Source organism: Apis dorsata, unplaced genomic scaffold (assembly GCF_000469605.1).
Source record: "Apis dorsata unplaced genomic scaffold, Apis dorsata 1.3 scaffold_227, whole genome shotgun sequence".
NCBI classification, from domain to species: Eukaryota; Metazoa; Arthropoda; class Insecta; order Hymenoptera; family Apidae; genus Apis; species Apis dorsata.
In genome coordinates, this window is record NW_006263509.1 from 72,699 (window position 1) to 94,998 (window position 22,300).

The 22,300-nt window shown below is 26.2% G+C and overlaps 4 protein-coding genes across 8 annotated transcripts in view; 2 read left to right on the forward strand and 2 right to left on the reverse strand.

Moving 5' to 3' along the window:
• The window catches only part of LOC102676327, a 19,571-nt gene extending 14,573 nt beyond the window's left edge, over positions 1-4,998 (forward strand). Inside the window, exon 4 of the mRNA XM_006615540.2 lies at positions 4,442-4,998. Within this exon, the coding sequence (XP_006615603.1) occupies positions 4,442-4,684 (243 nt within the window). The 3' untranslated portion in view covers positions 4,685-4,998. The remainder of the gene's footprint in view (positions 1-4,441) is intronic.
• Positions 4,999-5,586: 588 nt separating this feature from the next.
• LOC102676468 (prostaglandin reductase 1-like) lies at positions 5,587-9,697 on the reverse strand. Its single transcript, XM_006615541.1, has 4 exons — positions 9,527-9,697; positions 6,571-6,862; positions 6,208-6,481; positions 5,587-6,117 (listed from the first exon to the last, which is right to left on the reverse strand). Exons 1-4 carry the CDS (start codon positions 9,630-9,632, stop codon positions 5,776-5,778), a joined length of 1,014 nt encoding a protein of 337 aa, XP_006615604.1. The 5' UTR covers positions 9,633-9,697; the 3' UTR covers positions 5,587-5,775.
• Positions 9,698-12,182: 2,485 nt separating this feature from the next.
• The window catches only part of LOC102676602 (HEAT repeat-containing protein 5B), a 10,824-nt gene continuing 706 nt past the window's right edge, over positions 12,183-22,300 (reverse strand). The window contains exons 2-35 of one of the 4 annotated variants that reach the window (XM_006615542.2): positions 22,028-22,196; positions 21,702-21,913; positions 21,471-21,618; positions 21,285-21,395; positions 21,030-21,213; positions 20,799-20,959; positions 20,477-20,726; positions 20,247-20,390; positions 19,899-20,149; positions 19,690-19,801; positions 19,297-19,549; positions 19,106-19,215; positions 18,816-18,979; positions 18,540-18,572; positions 18,145-18,219; positions 17,790-18,065; positions 17,393-17,674; positions 17,125-17,314; positions 16,863-17,032; positions 16,456-16,777; positions 16,113-16,379; positions 15,866-16,047; positions 15,550-15,795; positions 15,267-15,486; positions 14,877-15,152; positions 14,558-14,720; positions 14,365-14,480; positions 13,995-14,279; positions 13,643-13,879; positions 13,410-13,561; positions 13,120-13,333; positions 12,930-12,944; positions 12,630-12,775; positions 12,183-12,518 (exon numbers count right to left, since the gene is read on the reverse strand). In XM_006615542.2, coding sequence (XP_006615605.1) covers positions 12,342-12,518; positions 12,630-12,775; positions 12,930-12,944; positions 13,120-13,333; positions 13,410-13,561; positions 13,643-13,879; positions 13,995-14,279; positions 14,365-14,480; positions 14,558-14,720; positions 14,877-15,152; positions 15,267-15,486; positions 15,550-15,795; positions 15,866-16,047; positions 16,113-16,379; positions 16,456-16,777; positions 16,863-17,032; positions 17,125-17,314; positions 17,393-17,674; positions 17,790-18,065; positions 18,145-18,219; positions 18,540-18,572; positions 18,816-18,979; positions 19,106-19,215; positions 19,297-19,549; positions 19,690-19,801; positions 19,899-20,149; positions 20,247-20,390; positions 20,477-20,726; positions 20,799-20,959; positions 21,030-21,213; positions 21,285-21,395; positions 21,471-21,618; positions 21,702-21,913; positions 22,028-22,159 — 6,276 coding nt within the window. In that variant the 5' untranslated portion in view covers positions 22,160-22,196 and the 3' untranslated portion in view covers positions 12,183-12,341. The remainder of the gene's footprint in view (positions 12,519-12,629; positions 12,776-12,929; positions 12,945-13,119; positions 13,334-13,409; positions 13,562-13,642; positions 13,880-13,994; positions 14,280-14,364; positions 14,481-14,557; positions 14,721-14,876; positions 15,153-15,266; positions 15,487-15,549; positions 15,796-15,865; positions 16,048-16,112; positions 16,380-16,455; positions 16,778-16,862; positions 17,033-17,124; positions 17,315-17,392; positions 17,675-17,789; positions 18,066-18,144; positions 18,220-18,539; positions 18,573-18,815; positions 18,980-19,105; positions 19,216-19,296; positions 19,550-19,689; positions 19,802-19,898; positions 20,150-20,246; positions 20,391-20,476; positions 20,727-20,798; positions 20,960-21,029; positions 21,214-21,284; positions 21,396-21,470; positions 21,619-21,701; positions 21,914-22,027; positions 22,197-22,300) is intronic. The other 3 variants (XM_006615544.2, XM_006615543.2, XM_006615545.2) reach the window with 3 other exon arrangements.
• Positions 15,268-22,300, forward strand: part of LOC102677103 (sensory neuron membrane protein 2) — a 26,472-nt gene continuing 19,439 nt past the window's right edge. For both annotated transcript variants that reach the window (XM_031510440.1, XM_031510442.1), the window contains exon 1: positions 15,268-15,281. The gene's annotated coding sequence lies outside the window, so the exon portion shown is untranslated. The remainder of the gene's footprint in view (positions 15,282-22,300) is intronic.

The window sequence follows — 22,300 nt, forward strand, 5'->3', positions numbered from 1 at the left end:
TGAGGCCGACGTCATAATCGATCGTCTTTTATTAAACTGCGCCAGATGGCGTCACCGCCGCGCACCGAACTACCTATCGTACTTTGTGTATATGTGTACGTATGTGTGTGTATGTATACGTATGCAGGGAGAGAGGACGAAAGAGGGTGAGTCGTAGGGAGATAAAGAGGGTGGCCCTCGTGGTTCTCGCGGAGGTGGGGCGGAAGTAAGGGCGGTCGCGCGTGGCCGCGAGGAGAAGGGAATGGAGGAGAAGACTCGGAGGTGGGAAGGAGCGAGGGTTAGAGGGTGGTCGAGGAAAGGAGAGACCGGTAGGCTGACTGCAGCCAATCGTTTAACGATTACCCACTCTATAGAACGCGTTTCGGATGTCGTTCGTTATTCCTGATCCTTTCGTATCCGGACCCGATCCTTATCGCGTATCGCGTGAAACGTTTCCGGTTTTCCTTTCCTTTTCTTCCTCTCTCCCTCTCTCTCACTCGTTTCCTTCTTTTTTATTTTAATGGGAATCGTAAAGGATTGGAGTTACATTCGCCTTATATTATCGGATCCTCGGGATGGTTTCGGGGGTGATGATTTAGAAGCAGAGGGGGGAAGTTTTTTTCTTTCTCAAAGGGGATGAGGAGAGAAATTTTACGACGATCGAGTGTTTTCTTTCCTGGTCTCTGAGGTGGGATATATCGGGGACGGGGTTGGTGTTTAATCGAGGAGGGGGCGGGGGGGTGTTTAAGGATTTTGAACTGGGGAAAGGAGGGGGAGGGAAGAGGTGAGAGGGGCGCGCGAACGCGTGGCCTCTCCAGCCAATAAGTTAACGATTAAACGTGATTCCGGGGGCAGGGAGGTGGTGATGGAGAGGGAGAGAAATTGAATCGAGGGGCGGTGAAGCGATTCGAGTAATTATTGCATCGAGCGTGGCTGTTCGAGTGATCATTGATTATGATATTCGAATTATCCGTAGCTTTGTTATTGAAATAGCAATTATGGCCATTAATGGGTAATTTCAATTATATCACGGTTCGATAAGGTGAGATCGGCGAGATTCTTGTTTCGGTTAAAATTTTGGATATAATTTTTTTTCTATCTCGCGAACGAGAGGGGATATTATTTTCGAAGGGAAAATTTGACAGAAAAAGATTGGAACTTGGATTTACAAAATGATCGAAAGTTGCGGAAAGGTACAGATATGTATATATATATACACGGGACAGAAGCAATGAAAAGCGTGAACAATGGAATGATTCGAGTTCTACGAAAAGCTTGGCGTGTCTTTCACACCCAGGAACGGAGAACAGCTTTGTTACTTTTGTTATACAGTTCCCGAACCTGTCTGCCGCTGACGGGACAATCAATCACCGTCGCCACTTGCAAAACGTAAAACGGAAAGAAGGAGGAGAAGAAGAATCGGCCGGAACCGGAAGTACGGAAGTACGAATCCTTTGATTCCGTTGGAATACATTCCACAAAATTTCCGCTCGTTGAGAACTTATTATACGATAATCGATGAATTTCTCTTGCTTCTGAAATCATTCTTCTAAAATTTCCTGCAGTAAAAAGAAACGTTAAATAGCAGTGAATAAATATCGATATTATTTCGTTTTTCTTTTTCTCATTTCTTCTCTTTTCTTTTCTTTTCTTTTCTTTTCTTTTTTTTTTTTTTAATATGTACTCGCGTGGCAAAGCGATCCCCTCCTGGTTTTCATTTTCAAGCATTCTCCTGGATGGAGTGTTCAACCCTAAGCGAGCAACGTCTTGAGCTCAATATTAATCCACCCTCTTATAATCTTTTTCGTTCGTCGAAAGCATCGGATTTCAAGGGATTTTTGCCTTTTAAACGGCTCGACGCTACTTTTATTCTAACCGATAGTTCGATACTTTCAAAAAAAAAAAAAAAAAAAAGAAAAAAAGGAAAGAAAATTTCGTCGATATATTTTTCGGAAATCTATCATCCCAAGGTGATTCAAACACCAAATTACAAATCATTTTAATTAATCGAGCGTTAAAAGTGGAATTTTTAAACAGAATTTTTATGCAAAACGTCAAGCCAGATCGACGTTTGTGAAATTTCGCGCAAAAATTGTAGATTGTACTCCTTTCAATCGATCATCGAGCAATAAATGACCGAATCAATAAAGAACAATTTATATCAATTATTGAGATATAAAAATATATAAGACCCTCTTTTTTAAATATTAAAAAAAATTCCAAATTTACGTGCGTAATTATTTAAATATCGAATAAATAAAAAAAAATCAATCTTTCCATTAGTTTGAATTATATACAAATTATTTATATTTATTTTCACGAAATCGTTCAGCGTAGAATCGTTTGATTATAAAAATTCGCTTCAAATTATATATACATATATTTTTTTTTATATCACACTGTGTCGAATTACATAATGATGATGCATTTTCGTGTCAAAAATGATAATTTGGAATCATTCAATCTATCTATTGAATTAGATGAAAGTACTGTTAATACATCTGTAACGTTGATTTCAATTCGATGAAAAAATTGGATGAAACGAGAGAGAAAAATTGATTCCAAATTTTGGACCAGTATCTATTGAAGATACAACGCGGAATTTACCCCACTGCGTATTAACACGTCGAATCGTTAGGGTTCGTGCATCGTGTCAAGTGCACACACCCCGCCAAATGAAAATACGAAAACAATTTGGGTAAAATTAACCCTTGGCAGATCCAGATATAATTTTCTCACCTACGTACTTAAAATTTGTTTGTCCACGTTTTCGAATTCAAAAATGATTAGAAAAAGTGTTCTATTTGATTACTATATATAAAATTTAAATACGTTTCAATAAATTTGATGAGATTCAATCTAGAAATTGTAAATTGAAAACATGGATAAGATTTTTCATGTAAATTTTGTTAAATCTGATATATATTATTTAAATTTAGCTACGTTTCTAAAAAAAAAAAAACGAAGGAAGAAAAAAAAATTGATGAATAAAAATAAAAAAAAAAATAAAAATTGAAGGAAATAAATGAAAACAATAAAAAGTATGTAACAAGAAGAAAGATGCATTGACGCATCAAGTTCGTTCACATTTCAACATGTCAGTTGCACGCAACACGTTCGCCAAGTTCCATAAAATGTTCGACGAGATATTAAAGAATAATAAACCTTTTTTATCAATTTCTCGCCCTTCCTACCAACAGGGTCAAGCAGTATTAATAACGAGGCAGCTGATGTCAAGCGCAGATAATGTTGTTGAAAAGATTTCAAAAGTTGTTAATAGTTCTGTTTAAAACCCTTTTTAAAACACAATATCGCGTCAAATAACGAATACGAATCGTACGAATATTAATGCCAATGAGTTTCCTTTTGTCTCTGAACGAATCTCCATCGTCCGACATTAAATCATTTTCACTCTCTCTAACTCTGCACGAACAACATCTCTGCATCGATCGATTTTAAACGATTTTTAATTTATCTCCGCCAGACTCTTTAAAACTCTTACCAAACCAAATCAAAAAATTCCAAAATTTAATCCTTCAAATTAAGGAAAAATCGTTATCGAATATTCTTTTATCTTCCTTAAACAAAATTTTGTAAACTTGCCAAATCAAAAAATTCCAAAATTTAATCCTTCAAATTAAGGAAAAATCGGGAAGGTTATCGAATATTCTTTCATCTTCCTTAAACAAAATTTTGTAAACATCACATCTTAATTATTTTCTTACTTCTTAAAATCTTCGAGATCAGGAGTGTGAAGTGCATCCGTGCGATTAATTAACGGATCATATCAATGAAACAAAGTGGGAGAGGGAGGAGTGAAAAATTCGAAAAGTAGTTTAGATAAATCAATTCGCGGCGAACGCGGGGTCAACGTTTCGACGTTATTATAGCTCAAGGCTGTAATAAAGTGGCGAACGGGAACACAGGTATCGGGGAAGTGAAGGGTGGCACGAAGGAGAGGCGAAACTGGCTGGAAAAGGGATACAAAGGGTAGGGGTACGGAAAATTTTCAAAGTTCATGTGCGTTTGACGTTGGCTCGTTCGACCGTTCGGTAATATGTATTATGGTCTTTAATAGTGGATGAAAATGACTGAGAGAACTGTGAGAACGTCGCGTCCTTCCTAATTCCAGAAATTAGCGTTTGTGGAATTACAAAAGAAAAGAAAAGAAAAACTTAAACATATCATTTAAAAAAACGCCAATTAAATTTAATTTTTAAATAGAGCCATTTCAATGGAATTGTTTGTCCTATATTATTTATAACATTTTTTACGTTTTATATATTCTTTAAATATCATTTAAACCATCGTCAAGAATATTCCTAATAAAATTGTTCTTAATATTGATTCCAAGGAAGGAATCGTCAAATCGTAGCTTTATCTCGTATCTTTATTACGATTAAATTATTTAATTTATATTATATCACATAAAATGAACACGTTTCGAATTGTGTGTGTCCAGGTAAAGATCTGGTTCCAAAATCGGCGAATGAAGTGGAGGAACAGCAAAGAGAGGGAGTTGCTAGCAACCGGAGGTTCACGAGAGCAGACATTACCAAACAAGAACAATCCTAATCCTGACTTAAGCGACGCCGATGGAGATAGGCCTCGATTGGATTTAAGCGACGTGAGTCCTTTGACGAGTCCACAGCGGCCGGAAGAACAAACAGAGAACGAGGAGGACGAGGAGATCAATGTCACGTGATGAAATTCCAACGAATATCCTGATGCGAATGTGTTCGTTTGATGGGACATGATCCGAGCAATTCAGGATTATTATATGAGGAGGACAATTTGCATCGATTCGGTGAAATTCGAACTCGAGTTTCATATCCGGCTAAATCGTAATCGAAATATGTCTTTTTGATGAAAAATAATAATGATTCTCATTATTAGACTTGGACGGAATATTCCAAATGATTTATAATCGAGATCATAAAATTTACGATATCCGATTGTTTTACATTGTTGATAAAACGATTCGTATATTCGTACAATTTTAAAATTGATGTATTTTTCTCCGAGTATTTTTCCGAATTGATCGAATGATTTTTAATCCTGCACCGTGATACGATCTTTGTATTTATAATGATATTGTCTTTTTTTAAACGGTGAAACTGATCTTTATATAAAAAAAGGAATTTTATTTTTTACGATCAATCTCTTTTTTCGATAGGTATAACATTGATGGTGTTTCAATGATGTTAATAATTATTTTGAAATTAATTCGTACAACAAAAAAATATTTACCAACAAGAACATACAAATTGAATTGAAATATGTATTTCTGTTTATTGAAATTTTTCTCTCTAATGTTTTTTCGAAACAATGGAATTTCCATTAAACTGAGAAATGTATTATATTGTAAGTAGAAATGGATGTAAGTTTGCGTAATTTTCTGTAAGGTATCGTATAAGGTTGTACTAGACGTAACGTTACGATTATTATTAAGATATGTACCTAAATTTTAAGCATCATGCTCTCGGGCATCGAAAAACCAAATGTAATTATTCATTGTGATGCATTATGATCTATGTAATATATTGCAATAAAACTGTCTATGCTAATTACTTCATATCTTTTGTGGTTCATAAATAAAAAAATTCATAATTATATAAAAATTTTATATTTGCATATATAATAAAAATGTACAAATTAATCGAAAATATTATTTTATATAATTATATAATTTAAAATTTTAATACATTTACCATTACACGAAAAAAAAAATATATTTATTTTGTAGATAGATATAAAAATAATTAATAAACAAATCACAATATTTTTTTTTTTTCTTCAAACTTGAACAATAGCTTTACCAATATTCTTTCCTTCTAACATTTCAACAAATGCATCAAACATATTATCGAAACCCTTTACAATGGTTTCGTGATAACGAATTTTTTTTTCGCGTATCCATTGAAGATTTTTTTCTATACCTTCGTTCCAACGATTGTCCCAACGAGTGGCCAAAAAACCTTCTACCTTTAATTCATTAAATACCATTGTTGGTTGAAGAATCGTCGCTTTTGGTAACGATGAAGCATCAGCGTGATACGAAGAAATAGATCCACAAACAGCTACGCGGCCATTGAGTTTCATTTGATACATAACAATGCTAGAAATATCTCCTCCCACCTATTGTTATATAACATACGTAATAATAATAAAATAATTATAAAATTTAAACATTATTTCATTCAATTAAAGAAAAAACATTGTACTTACATTATCAAAATAGCAATCGATTCCCTTTGGTATAGCCTTCCTTAAAGCAACATCAAGATTTCCTTCTTTATAATTAATAGCATGATCAAAACCAAGCTCTTTCACAAGCCATTTACATTTTTCATCTGAACCAGCAATACCAACGACAGTAAGTCCAAGAATTTTCCCTATTTGACCAACATGAGAACCAACAGCTCCTCCAGCTCCACTTATAACAAGAGTTTCACCTTTCTTTGGCTTGCAAATTTCCAAAAGACCAAAATAAGCTGTATTCCTGAAATAACAAATTTAAAAACATAAATAATATCAATCTAGTTTATGAAAAGATATTAAAAAAAAATTCAATATTCAAATAATTAATACCCTGGCATTCCTAACATTCCTAAATATAACGACATTGGCAAATCTTCTAAATCAGGAAGTAGTTTTGGTTTTTTGAATTCATATTCTGCATTACAACGAAATGGATTTATAATTGTATGTGATCTCCAACCGACATCAGCGATAATCTTTTTTCCCACTGGAAAGTTTGAATTCTTTGACTCAATGATTTTGCCTATTTGCGAGCCAAGCATTATTGAACCCACTGGATATCTTAGCATATAAACTCGCATATAAGGATCCACGGAAAGATATTCCGCTTGAATAAGGAATTCTAAAAGTAAGCAAAATTAAATGTAAAATGTTATATAGTTTTTAATATATATTATATTGTAAATATTTAATTTATTAAAGAATAATTATGATAATTTCAATTTTTTATTTTTATTTTATTTTATTTTTTTCTTAATAATCATCATATAAATTTTATTATGTATTTAAAATCCTGAATTTCGAAAATTTAAGTGAAATCACTAAAACTCTTCATTTTTTTTTAATTCATTCAAATTTTTTAAAATATATTCAAATATGAAATTTATCAGATGTAAGATTTTATTCGATAAATTCGAAGAAAATTGTCATCTTACATCTTAGATTTGAATTCAAGAATACATCACAACTTTGTAAGTTATCAATATAACATTAATTTAAAATTTCTTTTTTTTTAATTATTATTTTTAAAAATAACATTTTATTTAAAGTTCCGATATAATTATTCCTATAATATTTAAAAAATACATAAAAGTATAGTTAATGTAATAATGTACAATTTTGCATTAACATTATTACATAATTACAATGTATTCCATCAATATAGTGAGTTGATAAGTTTTTTATCGAGTTCATCTACGAAAAAATTGAAGACATCGAAATATAGCCGTTACGAAACTATTCATTTTTTATTCGAAGCATTTTTTAATATTATGGAAAACAAATGAGATATTTAATAAGGAAGATCGAAATTTCCTGAACGAATAAAATTTTTGGTCAAAAATTCGATTTTGTATTAGGAGAACATGATACAACAGGAGATCGCTTTTTCTAGGAATTTTCTCGCAATTCTTAGAAATGACGTTAAATTCTCGGAATCTTTAAAATTCTTGGAAATGACGTCAAATTCTTGGAAATTTCCGAATGATCGAACGAACGAAATTTTTGGCCAAAAACTCGATTTTATATTAGGAGAACATGATATTATAGAAGGTCACTCGAGAAATTTTTCCAGGAATTTTTGATAATTCTTGGAAATGACCTCGAATTCTAGGAATCATTAAAATTCTTGGAATTTTCTATGAATTATAGATTGAAAGAAATTTTTATCCAATTTTTCTTTGTATGAGGAAAATATAATATATAAAAGAGGTTTTTATATATTTATTGTATATTTATTGTTCTTATAATTAACTTTTTATCATTCTTCTTAGTGTTGTAATTTTTTTTAGAATTAAAGTTAAAGTTTTAAAATATTATTATTACAATTTAAATAAACAAATCTAAACATTTACTTCTTGCATATTTATCTTCTATCATGAAAACTGCCATTTTTAATGCATTTTTAATCGTTTCTTAATTTTTAAAAAATTCAAGAATACATTAAGCATTTGTATTGTATTTTTATTATTTGGCATATTAAAAAATATTTCAAATAAGAATTAAATAGTTTCAAAAATAATATTATGTAATTATTTTTCTTCTCAAATAATACACGAAATATAAAAATTAACTTGCTATATTTAAATAGAATTATATATTTTTAATACATAAGTAAAAATAGTATATTATTTTCTATAAAAATAGAAACATAAAGATAAAATATAGAATAAATTTAAAATGTATTTTTTCTTTCATATCTTGAAGAGATATCTATAACATCTTTATTTTTTTTTACATTAAAGATTAAAATGCATTATAATTTTAAAAGAGAAATGATAAAAGGAGTTTAATTGATATCTCATACTTCTGTAATCATGTAATCATGACTGTAATGATTATGCACCAAGAATTATAGACAAGGAGAGTAAATAATGAGAGAAAGATAAAGATAGAATAAAAATATTGATATCAGCGCCATCTTCAGAGTGCCGCAAATGAAACATAGAAAGAAAGGACAGAAAATTGTAGGAAAAGGATAGAGATATGGTAAGAATTGACCATTAGCGCCATCTCTCGAGTATTAAGAATATTTCTTTAAAGATAGGATAAGATAGAACAAGAATTGAGAGTCAGCACCATCTTCAGTATTTTTAGAAAAACAAAGTTTAAAATATGCTAAAAAAAAATATGCTTGATACTCGAGAGATGGCGTTGATAGTCAATTCTTATTTTATCTCTATCCTTTTCCCACAATTTTCTGTCCTTTCTTTACATGTTTCATTTGCGGCACTCTAGAGATGGCGCTGATTTCCTAATTTTTAACATATTTCTGTCCTTCTTTTACTACTTTGTTAATATTTATTCAAAAATTTGTATATTCAAAAGATATTTTCAATTATTTTCTAAAATTAAAAAAATTATAATAATAAATAGAATATAAAATATAAATATACAAAAGTGATATATATGTATATCATATACTTGTAATAAATACTTGTAATAAAAATGTATTAATATATTAAAAATAAAAAATTATAAATTATTTATTATATGTGTATTTAGATACATATAAAATAATGCGTGAAATAGTTACTTTTAATAAATAGGACTAATATGATCGAAATATAGTCGATAAGAATTAACATAATATTAACAATTGATCTTCAAATGACCTTAAAAATATTCAACAAATAAAAAATAAATAGTATAGTTGTATTTTTCTTTTAAAAAATTTTACATTTTTTCTAAAAATATTATTTTACGAAATATTTAAATTAAAAATATCTCCATAAATATATATATATATTAAATATATTAATATGATATAATAATATTAAATTTTTACCTCCATTCTGAAGACTAGGTAATTCTTCTTCAATTAATTGTAAATCTGATTTTTTCGGTTTTCCGTTAAAATGTTTTAACACAATAAATTTTTTTGCTTTTATCATTTTACTTTAATATTTGTAATAAACAATAAAAAATGCAATTATTTTGTAAATTTATTTTTTACAATATTACAATTTTTATGATATATTTTTATATTTATATTTTATACAATTCACAATATGATTTAGAAGAATATCACTTGAAGATAATACGATTATTCATTATTACGAAAAGATAAAATGTATTAAAAGTCATGCACAGCTAACGAAATATTTTTTATATGCGAATATATCGGTTGCTATCCTACTCTACTAAATGATAATTGGAACTGGAAATCATACGAGGAAATGACGATTGGAACTCAAATCATACCAACGAAATATTAAATTTTTTAATTTTAATTTTTTTTTATATTTCATTAATGTAAATTTTATATTTCTTTAATATACAATTAGCATATATATATAATTATAATATCATATCTTTCTCAATAATACAGTAACAAATATACAACATATCATAATGTAAATATATATCATAATGTAAATATTATAAGATTATATACTTATATACTTTATATATACTTGCTTTATATATATATGCTAATTGAGATTAGTAAAAAATAACACGAGAATGCAATGTATAATTATATAATTATTACTTTATTTAATAATTTACATATTTTTAAAAGAAATACTTATATCTTATAAATAAATATTTATATTTTTTAATATCTTTAATATTTAATATTTAATATTTAATGTTTAATACATAACATTGATATATTGCTTTACATAGATAAAACATATATATTATATAATATTTAATATGTACTTAATATTTAATAACATATATATAAGTTATTCTAGAATAAAGTAAATATAATATTTATAACATTTATACTTTTATAATTTAATATATTTAATATTAATTTTAAATTTATATATTATATTTAAATGAATATAAATATTATTTTAATTTCAACATATATTTTTTATTAAATAATTAAATATATTTAAAATTTTTAATTAAATTACTATGATTTATTAAAAACATTTATAATAGATTTATATATGCATATTTATATATGCATAATTTTCTTAAATATTTTGAATGGATAAAAATCTATTTTTTTCTTTTTCTATTATATTTTAAGTTGATTATTCTAACAAATATTAAAATTAATATAATAATTATTATTATTATACATAATTGTTATCATTATATTACAATATAATATATCTTCTATATTTTATTAACCAATATTATATTAAAAAGAAGTACTTTATATTAGATTTAATAATTATGTTCTACTTTATTTATATATATTGCATGAAATATATAAGAATTTCATTAATTTCATAATATATGATATTCTTCTTACATTATGTTTATTTTATTTTACAATATATTTTTATAATATCTACTTTTTATAATCTATTTATTTTATAATATGTTATTTTAAATACTAATAAATTAGATTTTTAGAGAATAAGAATTTCTTATTCATTAACAAAAATCTAATCTATTTATTACATTTATTAAAAATAAATTATTATAAATATATTAAGTTAAAATTTATGTAAAATACAATCATTACACAAATAATCTTTATTTTGACTAAGTTTTAAAATATTTAAAAATTGTACTTAAAATGATTAATTATGTAAAAAAAATTTCTTAAATTACACTATAATTAGTAACATTATAAATCTTAATTTATTAATAATAGAATATTATATATTTTTATATTGTAATATTAACTATGCAAAATATATATTTATAATTTAAGAAAATATATTTAGTTACATAACATAAAATACTACTTATTCTTTCATTAATTTCTATAATTTTTTATTATGTCTTGATATAATAAATCTCAATTTTTATATTTATTTTAATATAATTAATATAAATAAACTTAAAAAAATTATTAATGTTTTCTACAAAATATACTATATATATATATATAAGATTTACAATTTAAATAAATATAATTATACATTTATAGTACACATGTTCTAAATGTATAGCATTAATTTTTTTTATATGTTTATATAAAAAAGCAAAAATAATAATTTAACTTAAAAAATATAACTAAATAAAAAAAATTTTTTAATATTTTGCATATTAAATTTTGCTAATATTATCTTTTTAAATATTTTTATATTTAAATTCAATTCTTATTTATCTAAAAGACAAGAAAAACCAAAAACATTAGAAATATGCAAGTACCTGAAATCATCCTATATTTGGATTCGAGTTTTTGGATTTAAAAAAATCAGACGAGTTCGAACGAATACCTGTAACATTAGAATGAACAGAATAATCCAATTTTTTTAAAAAATTATCAATACCTACATATACTAGATAATATACATATATAAATAAGTACTGGAAAACGAAATATAAGAATTTTCATATAACTAAAATATTTTGTTATACATAATATTGAATTATTTACTTTAATTATGTAATTTAATTGATGAATTAATATAATGCTATTATTAATATATTATAATAGATTTACAAAGACTATTTTTTAACATATTGTATATTTATATTTCAGAATATTGTTATGTGATATATGTTGTTATCTCATTTTTAATATTTCTAGTATAAAAGTATTCTGTGTTTAATTATGAGAGTTTAATTTATAATAAAATTATATTATAACTTAAATTATAATTTATAATAAAATTATATATTTTAAATAAATATACAACATGTTTAATGATACTATTATAATAATGATACTATATTAAGAAAGATTAATTAAAATTTGAAAAATCTGTTTTGAGCTTAATAGATGGTGTAGAGATTTTTATCTGTGGTTTTACAAGATCTACTGGTCTAGGGTGTTTTTGTGCTTGTTGATGAGTAGATCTAACTGCATTTTCTAATTTAGTTTTTAATTCTGTAGATTGTGACATTAACATTTTAAATTCCTAAAATAAAAAATTTTATTTAAATAATTATAATTTATATATATATATATATTTTTTTAATTTCGACATATATTATAATATACATTGTACATTATAATATAACTTAGATACCTGAGGATATTTTGGTCCTATTTTATTAAGCCATTGAAAACTTTGTTGATGAAGACTTAATTGATATTTGGAAGCATGTTGTAGTTGATCTCCTTCCAATAAATAATTAATTAGGATTGGCACAAGTAAAGTTAACATCTGTATGCCTAGATATTTATAAAAATAAAATATTAGAAACAAACTTACAAAAATTAATAATATATTTATATTTAATACATTTAAACAAATAAAATATATTTTATGATATAAAATATGATGGAAATATATTACATTGCATAATTATATTGTTTTTCCACACACCTTGCAAAAGATCTCCTGAATAGCATGTAACATACTTTTTATCAGCTTTTTAATATCTATATTAATATACTATATATAACACTACTATATAACTATATACACTAATCTGATATTAATATACTATTATATTATAATATACTATTGAATTTATAATAAATGAAATCAAAATAATACAAATAAATATACATACGATGTGAAAGATCAGCAAGTCCTATAAGAGCTTCAATTGTGTTAACACATTCTAAGGTGAAAGACAATCCCACATCAGTTGTGACTTGTTTACTTTTATCACTATATAAATATTCTACTAATCTTGGAGCTAATGCATGAATATAAGGAATACTTATTATACGTTCTGGATGTAAAAATATTGTTCTCAATGTTTGAACGCATTTTAATTTAACCTGTAATATTTCAAAAAATAAGAATATATGTATATTAAATTATTAATGATACATAAAATATTTTTAAAATAATAACCATTATATTTTCTGATTGAAAAGCGTGTCTAAAATGATTTATACACGGAAACTGTAAGTTCGGTGCACTCACAACTTCAGGCGATGCATGAAGAACAAATACTGCAATTCCTAACATCATTGCCACTTCATCCATTTTTGTTTCATCATTTCCTATGAATATTTTTAAAAATTATTAATTAAAAAAACATCTTATCATGAAAATAAATCTTATATAATTTTAACTTCCAATACCAGTTTTAGCGAGGTCGATAATTTTAGCAAGAGCGCTTTGTAAAAGACTTGTCCATTGTTCCTTACTTTTATGATCTTTTGCATATTTATTTGTAATAAGGTTTTTTATGCAATGCAAAGCTGCATGAACCGGTGCATCTGATGTTGTTTTATTGCATTCATTGTCAGTACGCACTGCAGTTTCTCTAATTACTCCAGTTGATAAATACAATAATGTTGGTAAAATTGCTATTGCTCCTAATATTCAAAAATATGTATTAAAAATAAATATTTAAAATTATCTTATTTAAAGATAATTAGATAATTATTTAAAGATAATATTAAATATCTTATTTAAAATTAAATATTTTACCTTGAGGAGAACAAAGAGTAGGAAGAGATTCCATTATATTAAGTGTAGCAGCTATAAGTTTCCCACTTTCTTCAGATGGCATATATCCCTTTTGAGATAAAATTGCTGTAGTTCCACCAGGATTAGGATTTAATGCTGGTATTTGTCGAACCAAAAGACACAAACATACTTCCAAAATAGCGAATACTAATGATTTTCCAGGAATAAGTTCACCACTTTCTTCTCCTTCCCCTAGTAAATCTACATCTTCAGTTTCATTGCTTTCTTCATGTACTGGTGCAATTTCTATTACAAAATAATATATATTAATAATAATTCATAATATGCTAATAATATGTTTTATATAAAAAAGAATATTATTTCTTTTTACCTTTCAATTTAGATTTCTTTTTTTCTATTAAATCTTCGTGTGCTGCTTTCATTATTTGTTTTAAAACTTCCATTACTATCATTTGAATCGTAAAATTTTCTCTTGTTAAAAGCATTCTACAATAAAATATCATAAATTGTTAATTATAATATAACATTTATATATTTATATTTATATAATTAAAAAAAGATACCTGTGAAGAACATTACATAATTCAATCGGTAATGAACGATCTGTAATTAAAACTTTACGAGCCCATGTAGAATCTAATAAAGTATATAATGCATTTAAACACGTTTCTATATTTTGAGTAGACTCTGAAATACGAGGACTGCACAAAGCTTCCATACATATACCTAAAATTTTTAATAAATATTAATAAATATTGAATAAATAAAAATGATATATAATATACATTCTACTATATTATATATTTTTATGATATATTATTATTATTTAATATAATAAGAAATAATAATGTAAAAAAATAAAGATTTTTAAAAAATAGTTACCAAATAATAAATGAAAACGTTCAACATTTGTATTAGTATTAGTAGAAACATCATTATTATTATTATTATTGTTATTGTTATTGTTATTGTTATTAGTTGCATTTGATATTTTCACTTCATTTTTTGTTTCTTCCAATTCAAATCCTTTTGCATTGAGCCAAAGTGTTGCAGCATGTAAGATTGGGGCCCATGATTCAGCATAATGAGGTCGAGCAGATTCCATTGTATCTGTTGTATAAAAAGCTCCACCATCATGTGGTAATTGACTAGAAAATTCTAATAAAATATTGATTTATTATTATAAAAATATTACATAAAAACATATAATTTAAAAAATTATGATAATATAAAATAATATAAAATTATATATAATATAAAAACTCGTCATACCTGAAGGTAATGAAAGTAATGCATGATCTTTTAGAGCAGCTAGCCAATATTGACTTAAACTTAATAATTCTGGTTGCACTAAACTTAATAAACTCTCAGTCTGAAATTCAAATTTTCCAAAATCTTCAGAATTATTATCATCAATTTGATTTAGATTTTGATTGAATGTATTTTTACTATTCAATGCAGAACCATCTTTTATCATAGCGACTACATATACCTAATAAAGAAAAAAAAGAAAGAAATAAATAGAAATTATTAAAAGAAAAATTTTGTCTCTTACCTCTGCCCATGCTTTTAAAATTGCTAATCTTTCAAGTGTTAACAAACTTTCATTATAAAGTTGTGGTCGTGTATGTCCCTCTCTTAACTTTTCTAAAGAAGATACAAGTAATTGATGTACTCTACGAAGATCATTGAGATCTCTAGCAACACCGCTTCCAATCCAAGCGCTACATGCTTCACATGCTGCAGCTGTAACATGTGATGCTGTTTCTGCTGAAAATGCCGGTCTCAACGCAGCTCCAACCTATAATAATTAAATAGTAAATAATAATATATATTTATAAAATATATTTAAAATTTCTATGTTTAATTACTTGTGCTTGGAATTGTTCAAGTAATAAATGTCCAGGAAATTCTGGTTCAGGAACTTTAGCAAATTTATCTATGATTTCTTGTAATGTTTTCAATCCTTCAAGCCGAAGAGGATCACAATCACTTGTTGCTGCCATAAATGCCATTCTTACTAAATCAGAAAGATGTAATACTAAAAAATCACCTGTAATTATCAAAATCTTAGTATATGATATTTAAAAATTTTAAAAATAATTTAAAGAATCGTACTTCTGCCTTTAGATATTTGCATTTCTTTAGCTAAGGCAAGATCAAAGTGTGCGTGCTTATTATTTATACAAGCAGCAACAATTTTCCTAACACATTGTGCTGCAAAAACTCTAGTTGGCCATCGTGGCGTAATAGTTGGCCGTTGTTTCGTAGATTCATCAGCATGGAATTCAGCTTGATCATCGTCTCCTTCTACATCAGCATTATCAATATCTGTAGTACTATCTTCGACATCAATAGTATTTCCTTCTTCGTTATTACATGTATCTATTAATATATTTTATTAATATTATTTAATTTTGCAACGACGAACTTAATATAAGTATTATAATATATATCATACCTGATGCTATTGTAAGAACATCCTTACATAAGGATAACCATTGAGATAAATGATCTGCTGCTAGAATTTGCAGCATACTAGTTAACGTATCATGAATATCTTTAATTAATTTGCTATCAGTTTCTGTATCTAACATACTAAATAAAACGCCCGGAAGACCAGTTTCTGTTATAACAAGACCTTCTACTATATTAGTATCTCGACTTTCATTAGCTAATGTCATTGCATGTTCACATACTTCTTTTGCTTCTCGCTGAGCTAATTGTCGAAGACAAGATATTGCAGCTTTACGTAAAAGTAGATGATTACTTGATAAAGTTCGCTGTAAAATAATTTATAATAGAAAATATGAAAGTTTGCATCACTTATATAATGTAAATGAAAGAAAAATATAATATAAATCTTACACATAATGTAGGAACGAGAGAAGATAAATTAACATGTCTTGGTGCAAATAAATGTAATTGTTGAAGACATCCTGTAGCTTCTGCTTGTACAAGAGGATCTTGATGATCTTGCATAATTGCACAAGCACATAGAAATGATGAACGTGCCATACAAATTGTTGTTGTATTTCCTAAAAATATATATAATAAATAAGTACATAGATAAATTTTTAAATTTTCATAAATATCATGAAATTAACAATAACAATAATAAAATAAAAACCTTGTAATTCTGGACCTATTGTTGTGATAAGAGCTGATAATACTTTTCCTATACATTGATGTACATCAATATAAGAATGAGGAACATTAAGAAGAAGAGTTAAAGCTAAAGATAATGTAGGTTCGACATAGCCTCGAAACATTGGTCCACCAGAATCAGCTATAAGTGCAAGAGCATGTAATGCCCATACCTGAATAAATATAAATCATATTTAATTAATGCATGACATTAAAGAACTACATATAAATATATATATTTCAATACTTACTTGTACTACAGGAGATGAATTATCTTGAGCAAGTGCAAGTAAAATACTGACACTTGTATTCAGATGTTGACTAGATCCCATTCCACCCACATATTTATGAAGACATCCTAATGCTAAAGAATGACCAGTTCTACTAGCAACATCACGAGCTGATTTTAAACGATCAAAACTTGTTTGTGCTAATTCTGCCGTAAATTTAGGATCAGAAATAACTTGAGCCATTCTTCCAACAGCTTCTCCTGCTGCCCATCTTAATATAGAATTGCTGCTTACTAAAGCACTCTATAATACAGAGTAAAATTTATATATATAAAATTAAATTATATTTTAATTATATTTTATAATAAATTTAAGAAAATAAAAATATTACAATATTAATATACGAAAATTATATTACAATAATGAGATTAGTAGCAGATTTCTTAACATCTTCTTGACCAAAACCAGTTTTTGCTTCATTAAGACCTTTTAATCCACTTAATACTGCCGTAAAAACATTCATTTGTATAGCTTCTTGTCTACCAGATTTTGTATGTTTTATACATTCACTGAAATGATCTAACATTTGTAATCTATGTTTATTTGCTACACGTGGAAAGATTTGACCAAATAAGGATACAGAGAGATCAATAACTGCAACTCCCAAAGGTAAAGGTCCAGGTATTATATCATCCTAAAAAGAAAGAAATAATTTGCAATCATTAAGATCTATTTTTATTATGTATTCTTAATAAAAAAAATAAAGTGTTTACTTGTGGTACAGGTCTATAAAGACAACATGGATTATGTTCCAAAGCTCCAGATCCTGCAGCACTGTTTGGTTGTAACTAGAACATAAGTACAAATATAAATAAATATAGATTGATTAAATTCCATTTTTATTTTTTTACTATAAACAATATGATTACAATAAAAAATAAAAAATAAACAAATGTAACATATTTATATTGATAAAAATTATGTGAAAATAATCATCATTATATTTTATAACAAATTAAAATTAATATTTTGATTAACTTTTTAATGCTTAAAAAAATAAATAAAACTAAAATATGAATCAATGATCATGATTAAAAGTAAAAAATGGAAAAAGAAAATTGTGCAGATGAACAGCAGATAACGAAAGGCTTCATAGGACATTACTCACATGTTCCAAATCTGCCCTTCTGTTTGGTTCCATCTGGACATGAGTGGAAATTTGAATGTTAATTTGAATTAATATAATATGTACTCAATATCTTTACAATTTTTCTGCTTTTGTTATAATATGTTTATATATTAATATGTTTTTATATTAATGAATATTAATAGTGATAAATGAGAAATATCTTAAAAAACATATATAAAGTATTATATTACATTTGTAACATATCGAATTACATTAAAAATACAAAATCATAAAATAATATTTTAAGATATATACCTGATCTTCTATTGTACGATGATCAGTTTCTTGTAACCATGTACCAAGAATTACAGAATCATTAGCATGACAAACAGCACGCAACAATGAAGTTGTAGTATTTCCGGGATTTTCAGTTAATGTAAACTCTGATACCAACATTCTTAAAAGATGTGTATAAGAACCTGTTTAATTTACAATATATATAATATACATTTATAATAATATAATACAATAATATAATATATATTTTTGTATTTAAAAATATCATTTCTAAATAATAATTTTTTAAAAAATTAATTTCCAATTACCTTCAAAAGTTTGAGGTGGTAATAATAATAATGTTTCATATAAACGTAAACGAACCATGGCAGCTGGAGCTTTTAATTGTTGACCATAATTTTTTAGTACAGGTGATAAACTAAAATATTATTTTAGAGTAAATAAAAGTGGTTTAATATTACATTAAAATACTTTAAAAATATATTAAAAAATAATATACTTTGTTAACATTGCCAATGCAGATTCAATTGGTGTTAGAAGTCGTCTTGTAATATCATCATTTAAAAGTTCTGGGCAATGTAATAAGAAACTATGCATTGCAGATAATGCACCAGCTCGACCTTCTAAAGTTACTTGCCATGTGAAAGCATCACCTCTAGCTTTTTCACTTTCCAGTTCCTTATTTGAACGAGGAAAAGAATTTCTCCATAATAATAACATTCTAGGTAATAATCCTTTTACTACTGCCGTTCCTGAATACAAAACATACAAAAAAACATATTAAATATAAAATATATTTATATTAAATATAAAATTTTAAATATTAAATATAACATTTCAAATATATTTAATATTTATTATTATATAATTAATTGATTTAAATTTATCATACCAAGAGTCATTATAGCTCCAATTAAAAGCCATCCAGCATGTGTTCTATTCAACGATAAACGACTGTTTTGACTTGCACTTCTCAAAAGTTCTTCTGCAGTATTAAAAATAATCTAAAATAAAATAGATAATTTTTATTTTATTATTAAAATTTTTCGTTTATTTTATAAAATTACATAAAAAATATAGATATCATTTAAAAATAATTACTTTTCCTTTTGTATGTGGAACGCCAAGTGGTGATAAATGAACACTACCAAGAACAGCAGCTAATGCACTGCTATATCCAGCTATTGCTTCTGGTGAACTACGCATATTTTCAATTCCATCAACACAACGATCAATCAGGGGTGTTATTTGACTTGGAACTGCTACACAAATACAACGTAGACACCAAGAAGCTGCAAGTCTTGCTGCTTGGCATGGATGAACCAAAACGGCCATAATTGTATCAATCAAATCTAAGAAAACATGCACATTAATGCAATCAATTATTGAAAATTATTGAAATTAAAATTAAATAAATATAGATAAAATATATGTAAATAAAGTACATACTCAAAGATTGATCAGACAATAAATTACAAGCTGTTGTACCTAAACCCAAAATCAAGTTTCCCATTTCTTGTAATGCACATACTAATAAATGTTGACTAAATAATGTCTCTTGATTACAATCTTTTGCATTTTCTGGACTAAAATCTAACAATTCAAATATAAAAAAATAAATAAATATATGTATTTTATTAAATAATTATTCAATAAAAATTTTAAACAATGAAATTTACCAATAGAATTCATTTGTTTCAAAATAATATGTGCTATTTCTTTACATGCAGCAGCTTGAGCTCCTTCACCTAATAATTTTCCTACAGTACCATGTAATATAAAGTTAACACATTTTCTAGAATAAACAGCATCAACATGTGAACTTGCTGCTTTTGGATTTGTTACAAGATCAAGTACATGTGCAATTAATGTACCAACATTACGTTCAAGCCATGATCCTCCTAACATTTGAACAAATACGACATATGCCTGATAAAATAATAAATAATGGATTAAATTATTTTATAAAAAAACAATGTTATTTTTTATATTTTTTCTTACATGTGTGACTCCAACTCGAACTTCTCTATTTACACTAGAATTTCCTTTTATTATCTCTCCAGTTCCTTTTAAAAAGCCTACTCCTCCTCTTAAAAATCCAGACATTAAAATATTCAATACTTCATCAAGTGAGATTTGTTTATTATTTTTATTTTGGGTAACTAAACATTGATAATAATTAATATAATTTTTGATCATTTATAAACAATTAAAAATCCTTATTTAAAATACCTGAAGGATTCTTTCCTTTTGGAGTTGGTAATTGTGTCATTGCTACTAATGTGCCAAGTAATTTTGCAATAGCACATCTTACTTCATAATTTGAACCTTCAAATGCTCGAAAACAGAGTGTAGCAACACTTTCTATTTCAGTTGTATATAAAAATGATGCATGATTCAACATTTCTAATAAACACTATAAATATTATATTAAATATATTTTAAGCAATATTTTCACAAACTGATAGAAAATGAACAATAAAATACCTTTGCAGCAGCACATCTTACAGCCATTACTCTATCTGTAAGATAATGTTTAGAAACTTTATATATTTCTTTATGTACATTTGTAATTGCAGATCCCATGCCAGCACAAACCTAATAATTCAAGTTGTTTAAATATAAATGTAAAATTTCAAATAATTTTAACATCTGTATAACATTAAATATTACCTTCTCTAAAGTATACATAATTTCTATTCTTGTCTGTGATTCTGCAGAACGTAAAGATTTTATTAAAATCTGTACAGTTTCTTCATATGATCTACCCATCATTCTTCCTAATTTTTCATACATACATCCCACACAACATATAGCAGCTCTAATAATGATAAATTTAAAAAATTACATAATATCTAAAGATTTTAAAATAATAAATGGATTTTAAAATTAAAATTTACTTACAACTTTGTCGGAAGAAAACTTGGTGAATCATCTTTATTTCTGAGAATATCATTACATTTATTAACAGTATCAAAAAGCAAAAATGTATCACCAACACTAAATAAAGTTGCAAGACATCTTGCAATAAGTCTTCTTGTAGGAGGTCCAGGAGATCCTTGCATATGTTTAGTTAATTGTTCCACTAATTTTTGTTGACATCCTTTAATATCACTCTAAAAATGATGTATCATTATAGAAAAAAAATTTTATAATGAAAATATTATGTATTTATTTCAGATTATAACATAGAACAAATATATTATAATAATTATTTAAATTAATAATACCTTTTGTGCAGCTATTAAAACTTTATCCAAGAAACGTAACCATTCAAATATAAAAATTGGTCTCTTGGCCTCTGGGATTTGATTAAGGGCATCCTCATTGAGAGTCAAACTATGACTCAACTCCATCATCATTTCAATAGAATAAATTTTAATATTTCTAATTTTTTTTCTATAAATATTTAATTATATATTATTAATGCTATTTGTAATTATAAAATTATATATATATTAAAAATATATAAGAAATTAATTTTATAAAATATTTTTTTATTA

Coding starts and splice junctions, on each gene's coding strand:
- LOC102676468 (XM_006615541.1), bottom strand. CDS start 9,632: ATGATAAAAGCAAAAAAATTTATTGTGTTAAAACATTTTAACGGAAAA. Junction 6,863..9,526: donor ACCTAGTCTTCAGAATGGAG/GTAAAAATTTAA, acceptor GCTTACTTTTAG/AATTCCTTATTCAAGCGGAA. Junction 6,482..6,570: donor GGAATGTTAGGAATGCCAGG/GTATTAATTATT, acceptor TTGTTATTTCAG/GAATACAGCTTATTTTGGTC.